The sequence below is a fragment of the Zootoca vivipara genome, chromosome 4 (genome assembly GCF_963506605.1).
Source record: "Zootoca vivipara chromosome 4, rZooViv1.1, whole genome shotgun sequence".
Taxonomy (NCBI): domain Eukaryota; kingdom Metazoa; phylum Chordata; class Lepidosauria; order Squamata; family Lacertidae; genus Zootoca; species Zootoca vivipara.
Window position 1 is genome coordinate 21,167,504 of NC_083279.1, and position 22,779 is coordinate 21,190,282.

General features: G+C 42.4%; 2 protein-coding genes across 4 annotated transcripts in view; one reads left to right on the forward strand and one right to left on the reverse strand.

Annotated features, from left to right (window-relative positions):
- TPP2 (tripeptidyl peptidase 2) overlaps window positions 1–16,226 on the forward strand; it is a 43,631-nt gene extending 27,405 nt beyond the window's left edge. Inside the window, exons 22-30 of one of the 3 annotated variants that reach the window (XM_035114935.2) lie at window positions 1,668–1,912; window positions 2,377–2,455; window positions 4,497–4,535; window positions 8,827–8,978; window positions 9,119–9,215; window positions 10,607–10,737; window positions 13,683–13,890; window positions 14,910–15,029; window positions 15,275–16,226. In XM_035114935.2, coding sequence (XP_034970826.2) covers window positions 1,668–1,912; window positions 2,377–2,455; window positions 4,497–4,535; window positions 8,827–8,978; window positions 9,119–9,215; window positions 10,607–10,737; window positions 13,683–13,890; window positions 14,910–15,029; window positions 15,275–15,364 — 1,161 coding nt within the window. In that variant the 3' untranslated portion in view covers window positions 15,365–16,226. Of the gene's footprint in view, window positions 1–1,667; window positions 1,913–2,376; window positions 2,456–4,496; window positions 4,536–8,826; window positions 8,979–9,118; window positions 9,216–10,606; window positions 10,749–13,682; window positions 13,891–14,909; window positions 15,030–15,274 lie in introns of those variants that run through there. The other 2 variants (XM_035114936.2, XM_035114937.2) reach the window with 2 other exon arrangements.
- Window positions 15,833–22,558, reverse strand: METTL21C (methyltransferase 21C, AARS1 lysine). Its single transcript, XM_035114938.2, has 5 exons — window positions 22,517–22,558; window positions 20,669–20,802; window positions 19,476–19,618; window positions 18,066–18,183; window positions 15,833–17,356 (listed from the first exon to the last, which is right to left on the reverse strand). The coding sequence occupies exons 2-5, from the start codon at window positions 20,790–20,792 to the stop codon at window positions 16,962–16,964; spliced, it is 780 nt and encodes a 259-aa protein (XP_034970829.2). The 5' UTR covers window positions 20,793–20,802; window positions 22,517–22,558; the 3' UTR covers window positions 15,833–16,961.
- Between the last annotated feature and the right edge of the window lie 221 nt (window positions 22,559–22,779).

The window sequence follows — 22,779 nt, forward strand, 5'->3', positions numbered from 1 at the left end:
CTGAATTTCTTCTCTTCTCTGCATATTTTTTCCTTCTTCCCTGTGGGCGTTCTGGAGTTCCAATGATACCAATCGTGCCCCCCTCAAAAGCAGGGCACTCCATCCAACTTTTTGTAGAGTAAAGTCATCATTTTTTTCGTGGTGTGCTTCATTTTGTGTTGAATCATCACAATCCTCATCTTCTTCTTTTCCTTCCCCATCATTGTCATTCTCACATTCATCTTTTTCAGCGTCAAAAGCTTCATCTCCTAAAAAATCATATTCCGCCATCACCTCCTGGAATTTTTCCTGTAACTCTTGCCGTCGTGTCTCCTCTTGACATAACTCTATTCTTGTTTCCCACATTAAGGTCAAAACAGACCGCTGGAACTCAGGGGAACACTTTTTTGTTGACATATTTCAGTCCTGCCAAGGTCAAAACTTGTCACGTGGGGTGGAATATGATCACAGTTTATTTTTCGACTCCATTTTAACAAGCTGGCTGCATTCTTCAAGTCTTATTGACAATAAAGTTCGAACTCACATTTCACAAACACTTAAGCCAAAAAAGAAATTCCACAAAGTCCAGAAATACAAAGTGAAGTAAAATTTGACTTATAAAACCTGACAACTCACTGGATTGTCTGGGCTGCCGGCTCCCGAGTGGAAAGGTTTTTTTCTTAGGCTGTGCCTCTTATTGCAGAGCAGTCATAAACCGCAGTCTCTCTCCCCTTTTCACCCTGCATCAAAGGGGAGATTCTCTTTGATGCCTTTGAGGGATCCTTTGAATTGTAAATCTTCTGTTTATGGCTTCGGGTTTCTATTTACTGTCTCTTTTGTTGCCGTGGGGGGGGGGGTGGCTTCCTCTTTTCTCCCCTCTCTCCCAGATCCAAATTGTTTTATAATAATCCAAATCATGAGGTTACTTACAGTCTTTTCCAATCGTTTTATTTTCGGAAGAATCCAGCGCTCTCCGCCTTCGGCTTGAAGCTTCTCCCTGCTAGAATAACGTTGCCGCTCAAAATGGCCCCCGCGACTTCTACCCTCCTCGCTCCGGAGCTCTTATTAGAGCTAGCCGAAGAGTTGGGGAGTCCGGATTGGGTCTGTGCCGAGCAAATTGCCCTCGGGACGCCCTTCCCGAGGTTCTAAGGGGCGCAGCGTCGCTCTCGCTGCCCTCCCCACTCCTAGCAGAGACGGGCCGTCTCGGAGACGAGACAAAGCCCCGCCGATCGACGCTGGCGCTGAACCCGGAAGCTCGAGGGCGGTATATAAATTTAACTCAATGCATATTACAGTGGTACCTTGGGTTAAGAACTTAATTCGTTCTGGAGGTCCGTTCTTAACCTGAAACTGTTCTTAACCTGAAGCACCACTTTAGCTAATGGGGCCTCCTGCTGCCACTGTGCCACCGCCGCACAATTTCTGTTCTCATCCTGAAGCAAAGTTCTTAACCTGAGGTACTATTTCTGGGTTAGCGGAGTCTGTAACATGAAGCATCTGTAACCTGAGGTACCACTGTTTAGTTGTATTTATCAAAGAAAGGAAATTGATCAAGGATACAAATGATAGACTAAACTGAAGTGTTAAGCTCTTGTTTTGTTTTGTTTTTTAAAAATGCAGGGTTTATTGTTCACGAAGTATTGATTGTTCTTTGTGCTAAAGAAACACTTTATTTTTCTCTTCCTTAGTATTCCATGAAATTGGAGAAAGGCGATTATACCGTTCGGCTACAGATCCGCCACGAACAGAACAGCGAACTGGATCGTCTCAAAGACCTTCCGTTTATTATCTCTCATAGACTGTCTACCGCCCTGAATTTAGATATTTACGAAAACCACGCCCAGGCTCTCTTGGGGAAGAAGAAAGCAAACAGTATGTCTCTGCCACCAAAACATAGCCAGCCCTTCTTTGTATCCACTTTGCCAGATGACAAGTAAGTAGCTTGCATCCTCTTACTGTGTTCAACACTTTATAAAGGTTGAGAACTGTTCTGAGTCTTCAGACTCGGGTAACGAAAGCCGGTGGTCAGTGCTCCTTACATATTGACCTCCAGTGGTCCAGGAACCTCTTGTCTCACCCTGTCCCTAGAAAGCAGTTCATTCAGTGAAAGGCTTGACCTGTTTCTCGAATCTCCATTGTGAATAGATGCGGATGTTTAGATCTCTTTTGCTACCCCCCCCCACACACCTAACACAGCGAAGCAAAGAGAGCACATTAGGCTTGGCTTCACAGCTTTTGAATCAGTGTGTGTCTTGTCCCACCCCTTCGCAGCTTGGGGGTGCGCTTTGCCATATTTCCCAGTCCCCTGTTACACCAAATCTCTTCTGTGACCATTTTATGCGTTGGGCTTTTTATAGTATGTACCGTTCATTGTGTGCTATATTTCCCTTTTGTTAGAGTACCTAAAGGAGCAAGTCCAGGCTGTTACCTTGCAGGATCATTAACCCTTTCAAAGACGGATCTTGGAAAGAAAGCGGTGAGTTCTCTTTGTTTTATAAAAACACCCAAGTTCATAAACTTGCCTTTTTCAAAAAGAAAGCTGCCATTTACTGCCATTTTAAATGGCTGATAATTTTCCACGCAGCTCCAGTGCCAAATACTAGGATTCTTCTCTTTCAAAATCAAACAGTTTTTAATATTTTCAGCTTCATTTTGTGTGTGTACGTTTGCAATAACTTCCAGTACTTCATATCATCCAACACTTTATATTATGATAGGCACTGTCAAGACATACTTAACATAGTGCTTTTTATCCAGCTATTTTTCCCTTTGATAATGTACTTTTTTGCACCATAGAGCACAAAGTCCTATCTCACTTCCTCTAGACATTGGAGGTTCTTAGTCTCCAATGCTCTTTCGTTTGATGCTCTATTGGTGTGAGTTTTCACCTGCCTTATATAATACAAAGCTGTAAAAAGTGATCTGGCATCCTTTGTATACATGCAGAGAACTAGGAAAATAATATTCTCCCTCAAACGGATTTTCATTATTAAGGATACAAACCAGTAAGCATTGCCACTGAGCGAATATGTGTTCGCTGGCTTGTGCCTGAGTCTGGCTGCAAAAGTTAAGTCATTTTCTTATTTGCTCACTTCACATTTTTACTTTAAAAAAAATACTCTATGTTGAGCAGGCTAGAGGTCACTTTCTAATAGACATAAATTCCTTCATTCTAAAAGGTTTGGTAAGTGAGCTAAATATAATAGGACTGTGGGAAGGTATGACAAGACTTAAGATATTTCCAGAGGTTAGCATCAATATAATTGTGATCCAGGAACTATCTCATCAGCCTTATACTTCACTTTAAAAATTAAATCGCCTTCCATATAAGCTTTCTGTTCAGAGCTGGCCAATTGTGGAAAAGGTCATTCATCGGTTTCATATTGGACTTGTAGTTTTGTTAAGCACCGCTATGCCATGTTGGAGTGGGATCGGGGAGGGAGAATTAGGGAACCACTTGCCAATTGTACCTTGTGCCACACTGTGGCAGAGAAGAGCGGAGCCATTAGCAGCAGTGGCCAAAAACAGTGGTGGTATTTTCCTTACACTTAGTTTTTTTGAGCTAGTTCTACCCATATAGAATATTATTCTGCCATCCTGGCTCTTTTATCTACCAATGCTAAAGGATTGCTGTTGTAGCACATTTTGGTGAAGTACAGCCAGGAGAAAAATGGGTCAGAACCTGACATATTTTTGAAGATGCTTTCAAGACCAGTTGTCACAAGCTGCTCGCCAAAGAGCAGTCACTGAGAAGACAGAGTTAGTCTCAATGGAGCACTTTAGGCTAGGTCACATAGATATTTAAAGAAATTTAACATGGTGGCCATAGACTTGCTTAAACCAGCCTAAGTGCTTTGCCCTATATCTTCCTGACCTTATTTTTTTATGTTTTGATGCTAAAGAGATAATTTCGTTAACGGCGGCAGTGTTGTATGCGGGAAAAGCTGTTGACCAAGGAAGGCAGGGTATAATGTATGAGCATGTCAGTGTGTGCATAATGATTTCAAGAGAACCAAAGTCTCAAGCTGGCTTGAACATTTGGTCAGAATTTCTCCACACAGTCCTGTTGTGGAGTGTTAAAAACAATAGCATCCATCATGTTGCGTTCCTGCTACAACCAGCAGCATATTCAGTGGGAAACAGAAATTGAGGTGTTCAGATAGTTAGGTTTTTTTAAACTTGGGACGGGGAACAGCTCCCGTTAACTTGTTGCTAAATAAGTGAGATTGCCACATTTGCTTTATGGTGGCCATGTCAGAAGCTCAATTGGATTAGCTCTCCTAACATTTGCTTGCTTTTTTAAAAAAAACCAACAACCTAAATTTCAACAAGATACATAAGGATACATTAGTTTTCTTCTAATATGCTCAAATATTATATTATAAGCAATATTTTAAGGGAACAAGACACTGACTTTTAGGTTCCTGAGTAGAGAACAAAAACATGATGGGAGGAGGTGGCTCCATTCCACAGAGTTTTGTGCATGTGTTCTTACAGTGTGTTATTCTAACTCCCAGGGGCAGTCTGCAGCAAAGCGACAAGGAAAGTTTAAAAAGGTACTGATTGTCAGTTTTTGAAAGATGTGCTTAAGTCTTTTTGCATATGACTTAAAGATTTATACTGAGTTAACTTCTCTGTATTCGCAGTTGTCTTTAGCACAAAATGAACCATGCTTCTTGAGCATCACCTCTTTTTTGGAATAGTAATGCATATAGTAATGCAATAGTAATATAGCAGTGGTATGGGCATACACGTAAAAATTGGACTTTGCCCTGCAGAATCCATTGGTTTCAAATGGAATTTTCTCCGACCTAGCTACTCCAACCCCGTGAGACTTATCCACCAGCCACAAAGCAAAGACGAGATGAACTATACATACAATGCTCATACAGCGTTGTCATTTGAAAGCCACCATTTGCAGGTCAGGACTGTAAGGCTTGCCATGGGTTTCTGATAAGGCCCACCATGGGTTCCAGTTGGGCCTGCAAGGGCATTTCCCCCAAACCACACCCAGCTGCCCACATATAATATCCAGCCCAGGACAGGTGGAGATGCAGCTGCCAGTGCCTTTTAAGTGCTTTCCCAATTGTGCATTGGCAAGGGAGGCTTGTGGTTGAGGGAGTATAGTCAGTTGCTGCAGAAAGTTAAGCCCAAAGTTGGTGCCTGTCATTGACTTCAATGCTCTGTGGAGCTCTCCGCTCTTTAAGCTCTATGGAATCAGCTGCGCTGAGTTTCTCTTATTGGAGGAGACTCTGCAGTCAGCCAGGCCTTGAAGGGAGTTGCAAAACGCTGACGGTCAACTCTTTGCAAGCTCTGCATGATGTCCCCATGATTGCAAGCACTTTAAAGCACCCATCACCTGATGTCAGCTGATTAGCCCACCTGTCTAATTTGGCCTGCAAAGGGTATGAGAAATTCAGATTTGGTTCACCCATTCATATCTGATTTGCCACCCCAATCTGGCCCAGTATTGTCAGCTTTTAGAGACGATCTGCTTAGTGGGTTTTGGAAGGAGGTATTTTCCATCACCTGCTACGTGGGGTTGTCAGAGATTGAAGGTGCGACCTTCTCTGCGCAGAGCATTTACTCTGATCATGGAGCTGTGATGGCCCAGTGCATTTTCTTATCACAGCTCTCCCCTTTACATTATCATTGTCTGGGTTAAATGACCAGTGCAAATATTATGATAGAGCACACAACCCCAAACTGCGGCCCTCCGGATGTTTCTGCCTACAACTCCCATGATCCCTAGCTAATAGGACCAGTGGTCAGGGATGATGGGAATTGAAGTCCAAAACATCTGGAGGGCCGAAGTTTGGGGATGCCTGTGATAGAGCCATCGTGATCTAGGCAGCTGTCCTGCAGAGGGAATGTTACTCCTGGTCCCCCTTGCTGAACAGACACTTCCTGTTCTGCTAGCAACATTTTGTGTAATAGAATTTAAATCTGATTGCATCTGATCTAGTTTATTATAACAATGTGAGATTGTAAAAGAAGAGGGGCCCTGCGCATCTGTGGTCTCAGAATCTCTGTACAGTATATGCTTGGCAAATGAAACTGAGCGAACCGTGTGCTGCCTATGCAGAGGTTTGAGGTTGCTGTGGAGTCCGGGAAATATTTCCATAAGGTGCCTTCAGTCTCCTCTGGGAACGAACACTATTAGTAGCCTGCTCTGTTTTGTGTTCTTGTAGTGAGGGGGGATGTAGCAAACTATGCAAGAGCAGTCTACCAGCAGATGGAGACAGCAGGTGAATATTACATGGTCATTACCAATGTTGTTTTAAGCATTTCTTCTCACTTGTTGTGGATTAGCACTGTCCCGCTTGATTTGTGCTACTTTTTAATGCCAGGAGATTATTGCTGTTTTTCAAGCTCTGTGCGGTCAGTTCATTTATCGTTCAGGAGACCTCGGTGAACTTTTTGCATTGATCCCATAAACCAGGGGCAGGAAACCTATCTCTTCAGTGAGGAGACACTTACCAGAAAACACTAACATCTTTCAGCTCTACATACTAATTTAATTTTCTCATACTGTGGCTTCTGAATTTGTACCGTGATGGTGGTGGTGATGCTGCTGATTTTATAGCCTTTAGAAGACATTGTTCAGCATCTGTAGCTTGACAGCATAATTCCTAAAAGTGATTGCCATTTGCCTGGGTCTGTTGTACCTTGGGGAGACTTCTCATGGATTCTTGCATTTTGGGGGCATTCATCTTATATAATGCTGCTGGAATTAATATTTTGAAAGAAGAAGCACATGTACATAACTATGCATTCACATAATTTCCTCTGAAGTCGTGCATGCAACATAGCTTCGTGACTTTCTCTTTGAGCACCCCTAATCTCAGCTGATAAGTTTCCTCCTAACTTCTGCTCCCATTCTTTTTTCTTGTTTATGAAAGTGTTTATATACAGTCATCTCATGAAATATAAGGGCAGGGAAGAAAAAAATATGTACAATAAAACACAACTGAAAGCAGAATCTTTGAGATGACTGGCTAAATTTTAAGCAGCTGCATGGGCCTCCTGAAAACAGTTGTAGGGAACTGAGTAGAAAAGCAGTGGTCTGGCTCTGATCCTTGTCTTTTAGGAAAGGGAGAGCGGCTTCCCTTTTACATGGGTCTACTTCACACATTGCACTGATTCACACTGGAAGCTGTGTGTTGGTTGGGGAGAGCTCAGGGATGAAACCTACTTGACAGGGACTCTGATTTGGTGAAAGCAAGCTGCTGTATGAGAGTTCAACAAACCAAGGATGGTATTCTGTAGTCATACTTTGTGTGTTTTTCCTCAGCGGAAAATGGTGGTGTGAATCGTTTCTTTTTTTCAGAAGCCTAACATGTATCAAGATAAAAGGTTGTATTCAGTGTAGCATCAAGCAATTTACTGTGCCAGCATAAGAATTTATTGTTGTGCTATGGAACAGTCTTCCCCTCTCTTCCTCCCATGTTGACCCTTAACCTGTTCTAGGGTTTCCCCCCAAGCCTGCAATGTAAATTTGGAGATGGTGCAGGGCATATGCAGGATGGGGAAATCCTGTTGCGCTATTGCTAATCCCTTCACTGATGCAACTATTTAGTTAAATACTACTCACAGGTAGTTACTGTTAAATGTGAGATTTCACCATATTGGCATCTGACGCCAATGCTATTGTAATGATCTTTTTTAAAAAAAAAACCTGCTTAAAAATAAATAAATACCTACTTGAACTATGTGATCATGAGAATTATGACAATGCATAACAGGATGAGAAGATTATAAGGATTTACTCTGTCCCACAGCTGGATTTTTCTGAAGTCAGGTTTTTCATCTGAACAAAATTCTACCATGTCACTGCACCAGACATAATTTGTTTGCTCTGTTGGAGAGCTGCATCTGATGCATTTTCCTTTATTTGGGGGGGGGGGGTTAGAAAGGGAGTGTGAGATTTTGGAATCAAATATAAGGCACAACACATTTTAAGTCAGTCTGTTGGAGTCTCTGTGAGGGAATGAATGTGTAAGTCTGCTGGCCGAAATGACTTTGGATCACAATTTTAAAGGCTTAGGTGAATATGCTAAATCCTTTGAGCTACTGTACTCCTTGATCATTGCATAAGCTTATCTTCTTGTGCGGCTTCAAACGTAAGCAACAGCTCCCTTTTCCTACTGCATTGCCCTTTCGGAAGTATAGTGTCAATAGAGGTGTGAAACAGTCCCTGGATATGGTTATGGTTGTACTTCTCTTGGACCAAGTGAGCAACATACAGGTGCATTTGGACATTGGGGCTGCCTCTGAAGACAGTTGGTCAGTTGCAGCATCTGCCTGGATGCTAGTAGGGGCCAGGAAGTCACAAAACATAACTCCAGTTTTGTGCCGGTCACACTGGCTTACCAGTGAGCGTCTGTGCCCAGTTCAGAGTACTTGTCTTTAATCTTTAAAGCACTAAGCGCCTTGTGAGCAGCTTAACTGAAGGACCATCTTTGCCCATATGATCCTGCCCATATGCTAAGGTCTGCTTCAGGGGTGTTTCTTGGGTGTCTGCCATCACGTTCCGTTAGGCTGGGGTGCGTGAGAAATGGGACCACATTACTTACGGTCCTAGAACTGTGGAACTCCCTGCTTTTGACTTGCCTATCTGTAACAGCGTGCAGGCAAACATTGGTGACCTTTCTCTTTAACTGAGATTACAATTTACTTGGGTGTTTACAGAGCAAGTACTCTGTATTCTTGCTGGTGCAATTATCATGCTTGTATCTTGCTTTGCTCTTGTTTGTGTAGCGTAACTGTAAGAAAAAATTCTTGGAAATAAATGCATGAGAATATGGCTGCGCTTTTGAGTACTATGCTTCCCCCCCCCTTCTGCAGGATATAATTCCAGTTCACTATCATCTGATCCCATCACCAATAAAAAGTAAGAATGGCAACAAGGAGAAGGAGAAAGAGCCTGAAAAGGAAAAAGACGCAAAGGATGAATTTGCTGAAGCTTTAAGAGACCTGAAGATACAATGGATGACTAAGTAAGTTTTTGTTACTCTCCTAGTGTCAAATTGCATCCTTCAAAGAACGGATTTATTAATGAATTTTATGTCCCTTTTCCATGGTCTGCTACCCAGGGACTGCTCAGTCAGCGGCTTCATTCATACTTTTTTCTCTTTAGGCTCGAGACCAGTGACATGTATAATGAATTGAAAGAGGCCTTCCCTAATCATCTGCCCTTGTACGTTGCAAGACTTCATCAGCTGGATTCTGAAAAGGTGAGAAACATTTAAAAGTTTTAAGTCTGCTCTTGGCCACTTATTTGTACTTCACGTATCTTAAGCTTTGACTTCAGTGCTCTGGGAAGCCTGGAATAGCAAACTTAAATTTTGTTCAGGGGATTGGTACTTACAGTATACAGATCAGTGCTTTGGTGAGGTTGACGTATAAGAGCAGGAGTTTGAGATCAGAAATTGGCAGTACTGAGAAACATCAGCAGAACGTTTTAGTCTTCTGGAATATTTTGTGACTTGTTTTAAGGTGGTCACCCTTGAATAAAGGTATTCCAAAAGAAAATTCCAGTGTAAAGCAAAATAGATTGGGCATTTCAGTTCTGCCACATGTAGGTCAAGCCACAATCATACAATTTTATCATGCTACATGTGTTAAATTAGCTTCTCAATACCTGGATGTTTATAATCGCTAACATTGCCCTGTTTGCTTCTTGGTAATTATCTGGGGAGGTAATTTTCCTCCCCTCAGACTTCGTTCCCCCTAAATTCACCACCATATATATGTACATAGCATGTGGTGTAATGGTTGGAGTGTTGGGCTAGGACCTGGGAGAGCAGGGTTTGAATCCCCACTCAGCTATGAAGCTCACTGGGTGTCTTCGGACCAGTCAACCTACCTCACAGGGTTGTTGTGAGGACTCAATGAGGAGGGGGAGAATCCTGTACATCACCTTGAGATCCTTGGAAGATAAAGGTGGTATATAAATGTAATAAATACCCTGTTTCTCATATTTTAAGACATACCCATAAAATAAGCCATAGCAGGATTTTTAAGCATTCAAGGAATATAAGCCATACCCCGAAAATAAGACATAGTGATAGGCGCAGCAGCAATGCCGGCCGCGGCAGGAGGAGGAGGGAAAAAAAAGACATCCCTTGAAAATAAGCCATAGTGTGTTTTTTTGAGGAAAAAATAAATATAAGACGTGTCTTATAATATGAGAAACACGGTAAAACAATAAGTTTCCCAATTTAGGATTGCCTTTCCTTCATTTGATGAAGTTGTCCACAAAAGCCTATGCCATAGTAAGCCTGTTAGTCTTTAAAGTGCCACAGGATTCTTAAGGAGCGTTGATCTTTAATACAGCGTTACATAAACCTCCTTCACCTTTCCCTCCAATACTGCTGAAAGCTAGTAACCACCAGCAATATTTTAGTATTGCAACAAGAACTTAAACTTGTAAATCATAGAAGCATATTCAAGTTGCTTCATTTAGGGCTATGTGTTGAATATGTTTCCCCCCAATATTGTGCAGCATGATTCCTCATCTTGTGTTATTGGGTCCATGACAGGTACATGTTAGCTTATTGTGTGTTGCATTAATGTCTCTTCGTGCATGAGTAATAATGCAACGTGCTTTGTTTGTTTCCACTAGGAAAGAATGAAAAGGTTGAACGACATTATTGAGGCAGCTAATACGGTTATCGCACATATTGATCAAACAGCCCTCGCCATTTATCTCGCTATGAAGACAGATCCCAGACCTGATGCTGCTACTATAAAAAAGTACCTAACCAGTAAATACTTTTTCCTTGCATCTTATTTCTGCAACTTGGCCTAAAGCGGACTGTCCCCCCTTCGTAGCTTCAAAGATTAAGTTACTCTCAAGATGAAATTATTTTAAACATCAATTTCGTGCTCCTGATAGGACAACAGTGGCCACCAACCAACATAATGTCCATTTGTTGCAGTGAGCCTTAATGTGTTGAACTTTTTGTGTTGGATTGTGGCCAGTGACAATTAGTAGCAGCTTTGAATTGAAGCTTCTTCTGTCCTAAATTTTAGGATGAAATAGATGGTAGTGGCTGAGATTTTTATTATGGGTGTTGTAAGTGGTTAGAGACCATGATCTGCATGAGCAATCAAGCAAGAGTCTTAAGTTCAGAATTGAAATCTACAGGTTTTCTAAGCAGCATCTTGTGAACTATTATTCAATATAGAATGCTGAAATATTCAGAATAATTACTGGACTCAGTTAAGACCAGAAATCTTGCATTGGGAATAAAGGTTTACACCAGGCATCCCCAAACTTCGGATCTCCAGATGTTTTGGACTACAATTCCCATCACCCCTGACCACTGGTCCTGTTAGCTAGGGATCGTGGGAGTTGTAGGCCAAAACATCTGGAGGGCCGCAGTTTGGGGGTGCCTGGTTTACATTATAACTCAGCCCCACCCACCACCCACCCCTCCAGATGTTTTAGATCACATTTGTTTTGCTAGTAAGAATATTGCATAAGGCAACACATCCTTTTATTTAAACCTTGCGATAGTCCTATATGATATTAATTAAAAACCTTTGACGTCAGTTATATTTCACCATCTTTTTAAAACATGTCTTAAGTATCAATATCTTAAATAACTATATGAATTACCTTTAAGGATTTCAACACCAAACATTTAAATGAATTCTATAAATAAGTAGAAATTCAATTCCCAGAGCAGCAGGCAATCTGACCTTAAATCTGTTGTTCCATATATGAATGAGATTGTCGGGTTCCATTTATTCATTTACTCCCTTATTATTTTATATGTACAATTCATCCCTGTCAACTGCCAAATTTCCAAATGTTCCCATAGCTTTCTAATTTTTTCCATTCTCAGAATTTGGTTCATATTTGCAAAAGCATGTGTACTTGAAAGCAAACTGCAAGCATTTTTACATGAGCTGTGTACCAAGCAGGCCTTGACCCTCCCCCCCCCAAGCAAGGCAGAGAGATTACCAGGCTCTGGGATCCTCTCAAGGGATCTTGCGTGGCCATCTGAGTTTTCATGAGATCTCATGAAAGCGTCCCAGAGACCAGTAAACCAGTTGGAAAGCTTAAAAGTTCTTTCTGCTTCGGGAAAACCCATTCCAAAAGGAGCTTTTAAGCTCTCTGCCTTCCGTACATTTCATTTGTGCAATTTCAACTTTGTAAAGCTGAAATCGCACACGCTAGATGTCAACAGGATAAGTAACTATACAACCTTTAGAAGTCATCTGAAGGTAGCCCTGTATTGTGAAGTTTTTTAATGTTTAAAGTTTTATTATGGTTTTCGTATATGCTGGAAGCCTCCCAGAGTTGCTGGGACAACCCAGTCAGATGGGCAAGGTGGTACCTCGCAGGACGAATGCCTCGTGCAACAAAAAACTCATGAGACAAAAGCGTTTTACATTGCACGAGGGACTCACAAGACGAGGTTTTCTATGACCGCCGCTTCGTCTTGCGAAGCATGGCCATAGAAGGACAAAGCGGCGGCAAGCGGCAACAAAAGGGGAACTAGCTGTAGCGCGGGAAGAAGGGGGGGAGAAGCGGAGGAATGGATCCGTTCCTCCGCTTCTCCCCCCGCCACCTCGCACAGAGCCGGCATCGGACAGGGCTTCGGAGAAGAGCTGCGCCTCTCCGAAGCCCCGTCCAATGCCGGCTCTGTCGGGCGGGAGACGCGGAGGAACGGATCCGTTCCTCCGCTTCCCGCCACCGCCTCGCACACAGCCAGCATTGGGGAGCCTTGTCGGGCTGTTGCTACCTGCCTTCCCCCAGCCAAGTGCCCGCTGCGCTTCGGCTCGCGGGACTAGCGGCGGCGCTTGGTCGCTTGGCTCGGGGAAGGCAGGCAGGCAGGTGGCAACAGCCCGGCAAGGCTCCGGGGCTGTTGCCGCCTGTCTGCCTGCCTTCCCCGAGCCAAGCGAGCAAACGCTGCCGCCGCCAGTCCCCCAGAGCCTATAGGAACACATTAATTAAGTTTCAATGCATTCCTATGGGAAACTGGGCCTCGTAAAACGAATTGACCCGCGGAACGAATTAAATTCGTCTTGCGAGGTACCACTGTATTATTAAGCTAAATTTGCATAAGTTGATTGTACTGTAGTAGATTAATTCTGTGCTCGTTATGTATGCCCAAATAGGAACACTGTGTATTTTAAATAACTGAAGAATTATTATTCTTTATCTATACAGCCTTTAGAAGGCAGCCCTGTATAGGGAAGGTTTTTTTAATGTTTTATTTTGTTTTCATATATGTTGGAAGTGGCTGGGGTAACCCAGTCAGATGGGTGGGGCACACAAAATATAATAATAATAAATATATATAAATAAATAAATATAAATGAAAGTAAATAATTGAATGTATATACTGCCCTATACATGCAGGTCTCAGGAAATAAAATCAAAATATAAAATCAAAACATGCATAATCAAAATAAAATCAGCTTCTTCTTTTTTTAGGATACTTGTGTCTTCCTTGCAACTTAGCAGTTTGTGTTCTTTCTGTCTAAATGTAACAGATAGTTGTGTTTTGGCATGTATATAAAATAACCATTTGAAATATTTGGGGGTAATGGGGGCGGGACCCTGGATATACACCCATTATAAATGATTTATTATTTGGTTTGTGCATCTCAGGACTCTCTTAAGAAAAAAATAAGGGCATGCTTCACTGCAAATGCTGTCATCCTCTTGTGTGCTTCCCATTTAGTGAGATGGACAAGCAGAAAACTACCTTAGTGGATGCTCTCTGTCGGAAAGGAACTGCGTTGTCCGACCAAATCCTGCAGTTTCAGGCCCAAGAAGGGGCTGTGTCAGGCGATGCAGAATCTAAAGATGACCAACAGGAGGGTGGCTTGGATGCTCTGGCAGAAACCTTCTGGGAAATAACCAAATGGACTGACCTGTCTGACACCAAGGTATATGGAAGTGGGGGAGCAAAAATAGATTCCTATAACTGAAGGAAGGAATCCTTCATATGCTGCTTATACAAGCTGGTTTTTTCTATGCAGTATCAACTTTAGCCTTTGCTAAAACATTGGGTTGTTTATTATTATTTTGGCCACCTAAACTGTGTAATCATACACAGCAGAGAATGCCAACACAATAACTAAAATCTTTCATTGTTGGTTTTTAATCCAGATTTGTAGGATTGCAGCCACTCGCCACAGCCAACTTCGTGGGGTATTTATTTTTTACAAAGGCCTTACAATTTTTCATACTGTAGGTACCAAAAGCATACAAGCAAATCTGCAGAAAAATAGTCCAGTTTTTAAAATTGTGAATGTTTTCATAAGTGTAAGCATCGTCTTACTACATCAGGCCAGAAATCGTCTTGTGCAGCCTTCCACTTTCAAGCCTCGCCATCCAGGCAATGATGATTCCCCCTCTTGGCTCTTCCACCTCTGTGCATTTACTGTAAGGCATGGTCCCCTAGTTCTTTGGTCCTGTTGCAGCCTTCACCAACCCGGTGAATCATGCAGCTGCTGGAAGTTGTAGCCCAAAGCATTGGGAGAGCAAAGGGTTAGAAACGGCTGCTTTCCTGTAACTAAGCTTAAGTTAGGCATGTGTAGCTGAAATAGTGTTGCTCTTGTTTCCCTGGTGTTGAATTTGAAATGGTAAGCTCTTCAGGGCCAGGGACCTGTCCTCTTGCATACTCTGCAAAGTGCCTGATGGTACAATATAAAATAACCTCTATTCTTACAAATATTTAATTTTGGAGGGATCCAACAGCCTCCCCACTTTTGCTTTAGCAGCATTAAGGAATGGTTAACGTTAGGGCAACTTCAGCCACCTAGATGCGAAAGGGTCTTGTGCCTCCCCACACCCTTTGCACTGCTGGTATAAAGTCTGAAATAGAACTGGGTCTGGTAAACGTTGGAGACCGAGATGTTCTCCCGGCTTACAAATCTCACCTTTTATTTTGCACCCCCTGTAGGTTTTACCATTTGCCTATAAGCACGCCCTGGTAAATAAAATGTACGGCCGAGGTCTCAAATTTGCAACAAAGCTTGCGGAGGAGAAACCTACCAAAGAAAACTTGAAGAATTGCATACTGGTAAGTAATCTTCATTATTACCTCGGCTAACTCAAGGCTGCATGCAAGTTTCATTTGTATTTTTGGAAGTTTACGAAAAGGTTACAGCTCCCCCCAAAAAGGTAGAGAATCAGGTGTGTATGTAAGATCCCCCCCTTTGGCTACTTAATAGAATGCAATTTTTAAAAACGTCAACATTTTTTAGTGGACTTTGTTTAATAGTGGAAGATGTAAAAGTGTACTTTAATTTTTTTCTTCTTCTTTAGCTAATGAAGTTACTTGGATGGACACACTGTGCATCTTTCACTGAAAACTGGCTTCCCGTGATGTATCCACCCGATTATTGTGTGTTTTGAAATGGCTGCCATTGTAAATCTGAGATATTCTTACGTTGTTTGGATATAAAGATACATTATATTACTGGAATGCATGTTTTCATTATTGAATGCTTATATCGTGTGTTATTAATCAGAAGACAAGGGGGTTGTGTGAGGGAGGGTTCGGCTCCTGACATCAAGGAGCTTGTTGAGACTTAGATATTTAATTTCTGGGTGTGACTTTTAGTTGCCCTAGAAATAAAAACATACGAACAAAATGTTTTGCATACATCGCATTGCTGGCAATGGGTGTTCCGAAATAGCCAGCTCCAAGGATTAGGAAATGAAGATGGGAAGGTTTCTTGCATGTGTATGTGGTTCTTAACTGTTTGTAATTTTAACCACAAGCCTGTACAAGCGGTTCTTTTTACAATGAGCAGGGTTTTAACATTGAACTTTTCAATTGTATGAAGGCCTTAAAAATAAAAAGAAGAAGCTCCTTCCGAGTAGCTAAAACCTTATTTATTAGATTTAACAGTAATGGAACTTAATTACCAGTATCACTTGCAAGAGTTTACATTTTGAATTTTTTTAAAATTAAAAACTTTCACACTCACTGCAAATGTATTTTGAATTGCTGGTGCAAAAGGTGCTCTTGAATATCTTCAACTCGGAGATGCTCTCAAATATCCATGTGTTGCAGAGTATCAGATAAACTGATACAAGTATAAACAGTCAGTTAACACTTAAATCAGGTATTGTAAAACTTATACATACAGATATGTTAATAATGTTTTGGGGGGAAATGTAAAACTGCTAAATAAATGTGCAAATTTCAAGATCAAAAATGTGCGCACTCTCATACTTTTAATTTTGTTAATAATAAAAACAATTAAACAAAGCTGAGATCTGTCCTAATTTTTCCAAGAGTACCTAAAGGGAGGCATTAGGAAATCATTGCTTTTTTTCAGAGCTGATGGAGAGAGGACACATAATCTAGTCTATATGACTTCATGGAGGCCAAGTAAAAAGTTACATTTCAGCATTGTAGCAAATATTGGTCACAGCGTATATTATATATGCCTCTTATTGGGACAACGATTTGGCACTGCTTATAGAACCAAAGGACTTTTAAAAGGACTCTATCAAGCTATAGCATAGTAGCCCCATGACCTGGAATTGGTTTATCCTTGTAGAAGCACAACTCTAAATTTTAATCTGAAATTTAATCTGAAATCTTATGGGGTAAAATGGTCCTCCTTTCTGTTTCTCGCAACAGGGTATGGGGTTAAGCTTCCAAGTCCAATTAAATCAGTTTTATGGAAAAGCCCAGAGCCTAACATTGTGGGTAGCTCCAAAAGGATGCAGTTTGGTGGAGGTCAAACATGTTCTGTTAATCATCTGGGGCAACAGCTGCATAAGGAGCAGGAGAGCATTTACTAAAATCCACTTATTTGACCCCTGTTGCATACGGTCCTGCTTTTTGGGATTACCCATTATTGGGAAGTAGAACCCCAAAGCTAACTTGAATGCGCCAGGCTGTTGTGAAGAAGAGCCTAATTAACATATTTTAAAAACTACTGCTTTGTAAACTTTTAGGCCGCATCTGTTCTAGATTCTGACACTCTTTCGGATCTTAATTTTCCCTTACTGTGCCTTTGAACAACTTGATATTTGACTCTGGAAAATCTGCTAGCTGCGTGATATTGAGAATGTTGCCAACTCTGTCCAAAAAATCGTAATCTGTGCTGAATCTGAATTTGTTTGCCCATAACAAGATTGTCCCAGGCTGACAAAAGTAGTCTATGGTGACTAACAGAGCTTCAAGAGCTGTGTGGTGGTATACAAGATCAGTAGCCACAATAAAATCATAGCGATGGGTTGATTTGGGGAAGTCTGCATGAAGATTCTCCCCCCAAACCAGCTTTCTTACTTCGGGCTTGTGAACTTCCAGGTTGCGTGTGTTTCTTGAAATATTGAACTCCATATTTTCAAGGACCTTGGGCAAGTCAGTAGCTGTCACAAAAGCACCTGAAAGGGAATAAAAATAATTAAGTCTTCCTTGATAACCTGAAGAGAGGCAAGACAGTTCTCTGTTTACATTTTTGCTGTTCAGTGATGTAATCATTACTGACTCACTAGGCTTTCTGTCCTCTGCAGGAACAAGCAGCCATTGCAGTCTCTGGATAAAACTGCAGGACAACCACTGGCTAGAACAAATAATAGAAATCCCAAGACTAGCACTGTAATCCATTTACTGCACTGGCACATTTTAAAGGAGAATTTACTACAGATCTGGCGAGCTGGAAGTTTTATGACTGAAGAACATTTTTGAAAGGTTCTATTTCAGACTAGCAAGGTTGTTTGGGCAACACCTACAGGTTAATAAGTGGAGCAATTCTCTTTTGGGAATTGGAAAACGCCTGTTTTGGACTGTCTCCTACTGCACTTGGTTATATTCATTGCCAGATAAATGAAGTTAAGGCACAAAACAAACAGATTTCAGAATGCTTTTTGTAATTACAGTTACAAATTAAGCTGTTAACCCATTTTAGGCTTCGTATGGCATCCTGTGTCTAGGAATAAGGTTGTGGGTAGACAGCATTGTCAAAATGCTATTCAAATGTTTGGGACTCGAGAGTACGGGGTAATGTGAGTAGGCAGGAACTGTGTGTAAAATGTGCAACAAGAAGCAACACACACAAACACACGCATAAATACCCTTCAGCAAATTACCAACCTAGTATGGTTGCCACAATGGACACCAGGCCTGTCCCAGCTCCCAGTTCAAGTAACTTCTTGTCTCGGAGACTGATTTCCTGTTGATTTGATTCCAAGTACTGACACAGAGCAAGAGCCTAAAATAAATAATTTGTCTTCAGAATTTGAGAGTTGCTAATGTTTAGAACCTAATCTAGCTGCAGTAGTGTGCGCGCGTGTGCATCCCATGATTTCAGCATGCGAAATCACCGACGATACCCTCTGTGTAGTAAGTGCAATGCAAGCTCAGTCCAAAAGCAAATGATGAAAGGGGGAAGGCTGGGTTGTGATGGATAAATCCCTTCAGGCTCCCCAGTACTTTTTCCTCCTTACTGCACTCAGTACTAGGCCTGGGCGATGTATTGATACATTGCCTGAAACCTACTTGAATTTAAAGTCACGAGAGCAGTTTTGGAATTTCCGATCACCCGCCCTGGTTTCAGTGATGCATGCCAGATCAGCCTCCTCATCCATAATCAGATCATGGATGAGGGGCGTCTGCAGGTGAGGCAGTGGAAGTGCTGGATCGGTGTCTTTCCTCGGTAATAGACTGGGTGAGAGCCAACAAACTGAAACTCAAGCCAGATAAGACGGAGGTACTCTTGGTGGTTCCCTAGACCAGATGGGTGGGAGGTGCCTGCTCTTGATGGGGTTGCACATTTACTCAACAGGGAGATGCAAATAGTGGGGGGAAGGAAGTGGCGCTCCCAGGAGCTCCATGGCAAGAGATCATCAGGGCAAGCCGTGGCTGGCAGTTCCAGGGAAGCTCTGCGTTGCCCTGCCATGCGGCGACCAGGCTAATGCACAACTGCCCAGAACAGCACTGCCCTCCCAGGCCCAACAGAAAGGCAGAAGCTGTGCACTGCCCTCTCCATGGCCCACAACAGACTTCTCCCCCGCCTCCTTTCTGACAAAGTAATATACCTCCATATCACAAAGTTTAACCGGCGGTATATTACGATTTTGGAAAGCAGATATCGCCCAGCCTTATTCAGTACTAATGTAGCATTGATTAACCATACAGCGGCATCACAGCTGCAGACGTGTAAAGAGCCATAGATTCAGTAAATCCATTTAATCTACCCTAGACTTTAGGGAGGTTCAGAACGCAGCCTTGTCTTGCTCAGTGGGTTAACTACATATCCAGTATCGGGTGCTCAATGAGCTCTCTGCTCTTTATGGGCACAGGGTTGACTTTTACCCCATAAATGTGCTGAGACCTTAGGCCATAAGCAATGCTCCCTGCAACTCCAGGGCTTGGCTGACATAGCCTTCTGATGACCCTTTTCAATTCCTAAGATCTTAAAACAAGGCATCAAGGAAAGCGAGACGCTTCATTATCTTACAGAAGCTTACTTGCGAGGTGTTATTTTCCCTGTGTGAAACTTACTCCAGGCCATACTACAGCTCCGAAGTTTTCAATGGACTCTTGAATGGTGATCTGGTGGCCAGCGTAGCAGTAATGTTCTTTGTCAAAATAGGGAGAGGCCTTAGGAACCCATTTCTGTAATATTTTGAACACGCGGGGCAGCCCTGTGGGGAGAGGGGTCAGCAATAGTCATCTGTGAACGTAAGAGGGTGCAGGAATTTAAACAAAATGGGCTGCGCTTTGTTGCGGGCACTTAGAAAGCCAATCTTGGTAAAAAGTCTCACAAAGAGCTGCAAATCATGGCGTGCCTATACAGTTCCCAGCAATACACCGGCACAAAAATACGTTTATGTAGACTTATCTCAAAGCTGGCATCTTACGGTAGCCACTTCTGCATTGCCAAATAGAATGGCATGCAGCCTTCCCAAAAGAGGGCATGGATTTGCATATGCTAATCTATATATATAGGTGCAAAATCAGAAAGATCTGCTGTAAATGCAACCTTCCATAGACATCTGTGATGTTCCGTTTACGTCGTCGTCGTACTATTGTATATCATGTTGGAAGCTGCCCAGAGTGGCTGCGGCAACCCAGTCAGGTGGGCAGGGTACAAAAAATTAACAACAACAAGTAATTTAAATACATCTCATCACAATTGGAAAGGTTCTGGCTGTAGACCCATCTGCCTATTCATTCTGCAACATAGGAGCTAACAGTTCACAAAGCCCTGCTCTTCCTTCTTGCCTTTTACTGCTATCTATTTTTAAACTTGGTGTGGACAGTCCTTCAAACAAAAGAACTCCTTTGTCATCCTGGCATCACTTGGCAAATTCAGCCCAAAATTTGAATTCCAAGGGTTCAAAGCAGGCTGCCCTCAAGCCCCCCTGATTTCCCTGAAAATCATTTAAATGATCTTAAATAAATTTGATTCAACTGTTCCGTAGTTTCTAACAACATAAAACACTTAACCGGCAACCCTACGCAGAATAACCACTGAATAAATGTGCGGAGGCTGGTGCCGTGAATTGCATTGTGCACGTACTCGTTGGAAACAAAGGACAAATGTTCCCAAAGACTCGTTTTGCAGCAGGACAAAAACGACAACAGGGTTGCTGCCTTATTTAATATTTGGGAGCTGATGAGAGCAATTGATTTAGAAAAGAAACTTGGGTAGGGTTGAGTGGGCGAAAGCTATACTGTCTTTAAAGGGAAACCTGGGTCAGATGCAAGGGAGCAGCCATTGTCGGAGCAGCCATTGTCTCCTTCCTCCAGGTGTTCCTCGTCCTCCTTTATTCCTTGGTCTTCTTTAGGGAAGATCTGGTGCCGTGTAGAAATCATAGCAGGAATGCTGCAAAAGCAACCACCAAACAAACAAACAAACCATGAGGTTTCTGATAGGGGGAGGATAGTTCCTGACTTTTTTTCATTTTACCCTTTGAGGAAAAGAAGAAGTTGAGTACCAGAAACATGGCACATGCTATTGTACATTAAAACCAGAAACCAGAGTTAAGAGCTTGCCATCTGTGAAAATCTTCAGACACTTAGTTGGCTTTTGTTTCTGATATTCGTATTTTGCTCCACCACCAAAGTGCTCAAAGAAGTTTGGGACGGCCTCCGACAGTGGAAGCCATATAGGCAACAGGTGCTGTAGAAAGTATTTCACCTGCTCCCTAATAATGGTCCTTCACTTCCCAAAACTAGCTCTGGAGTTTCTAGAGCACATAATTCAGGCAAATACCTGGAATGCCAGGTTTTTTTTGGGGGGGGGGTCACTTCTCACAGGCTGCCTACTCAAACAGCCACTTAACAGTTGAAACAAACTTAGCATGTAGTTCACCTTCATCTGTAAAGCTGACAGAACATGGCCTTTCTCTCTTCTCTTATTTATGACACCCAATCCCCTGAACCTTAGTTTTTTTATAGCGACCACTAGGTGTCCTCAAAAGCTTATGTGACAATAGAAACAGGATTACATTGGAATCCTAACAAGGTCTACAGAAAGTCAGTCCTATTGAGGCCAATGGAGTTTACTCCCAAGTAAGTGAGGCTAGATTACTGCCTTTATTTTTAAGGTGTCACAGAACTGTGTGTGTGTGTGTGTGTGTGTGTGTGTGTGTGTGTGTGAGAGAGAGAGAGAGAGAGAGAGAGAGAGAGAGAGAGAGAGAGTGTGTTGCTAGAAAAGACTGTAACAAGGCTACCCCCCCTGGAATAATCCTTCAAAGTTGTTTCCATGCAGTCTTATATTCCATAATTGTTTAATCCCTATCCAGACTCGAACAGGTTATTTTTTTTTAATTTTATGTGGGATATGTATTGCCATTTGCAAGTGCAGTTTGTGATCTGTGAGTGTTTGTGGCATTCTGCTCGAGAGAGAACCTCCTGAAGTCAAGTCACTATTTCAGTTAAGGTAGTAACTGAAAAGCACTTCGTAAAATAAAATCAAAAGCCTCCCTAAAGGATAAATGTCCCACTCGAGAAACCATGCTCTCAGGTTCCTGGGCTAGTAGCATGTCTGACAGAAAAGCACGAGTGATGGTGGGCAAAGTTCCCAAGGAAAGTATTCTGCAGAAGCCCTGTTGAAATGAATGGGAAATTTCAATGAGATTTACACAGACCGGCCACTGTTCCATGAACTGTGCCCATAACTCACAGGCTCATCACATAACCTAGTCCTGAGTTCACCTCCTACTTTTTACCTCTCACTTACTCCTTTGCATGCCTCATGTGTTCATGTGAGCTCTGTTTACTCAGGAAGCTGTGCTTAGCCCTGGGCCTGCCACAGAGTCCTCCATTCACCATAAATCTTCTGGTCCGTTCATTAGTCTTTCGGATTCTAAAATCTCCTTCTGAATTTAAGCTTGCCGCTATCAAGCGATATGTTACTGGTCTCCCGCTACATATCTTGCTTGATCTAACCACCACCTGTTGTGCCCCTTGTCGAAGATACATCGCACGTATTAAAAATAAACATAAAGTTCAAAATGCCCATCCCTTAAGTCTCAGCTCATTCACTTGCCCCTTCACTGACCATCCCCAAGAAAAGGCTAAGGTTACCATTTTACCTGGAAAGCTGTAATTAATCCGGACTCCGAGGATCCAATTCCTAAGCTGAGAGATTTTTCAACCAGCTCGGTGCCTTTTATAGCGAAGGTGTGCCAAGTGTGGGGTGGGTACTGGGGAAGGGGGCGGGCCCTAGACCATTTAGGGATGAAAACCTTTGAATGAAGAGAGTCCCTGTCGTGGTTTCCATTCTCTGCGTACAGGCTAGTGGAAGTAAACTGAGCCATCTTCATTGTGTTCTCTATGCTGAAGTAGTAAGTGGCGA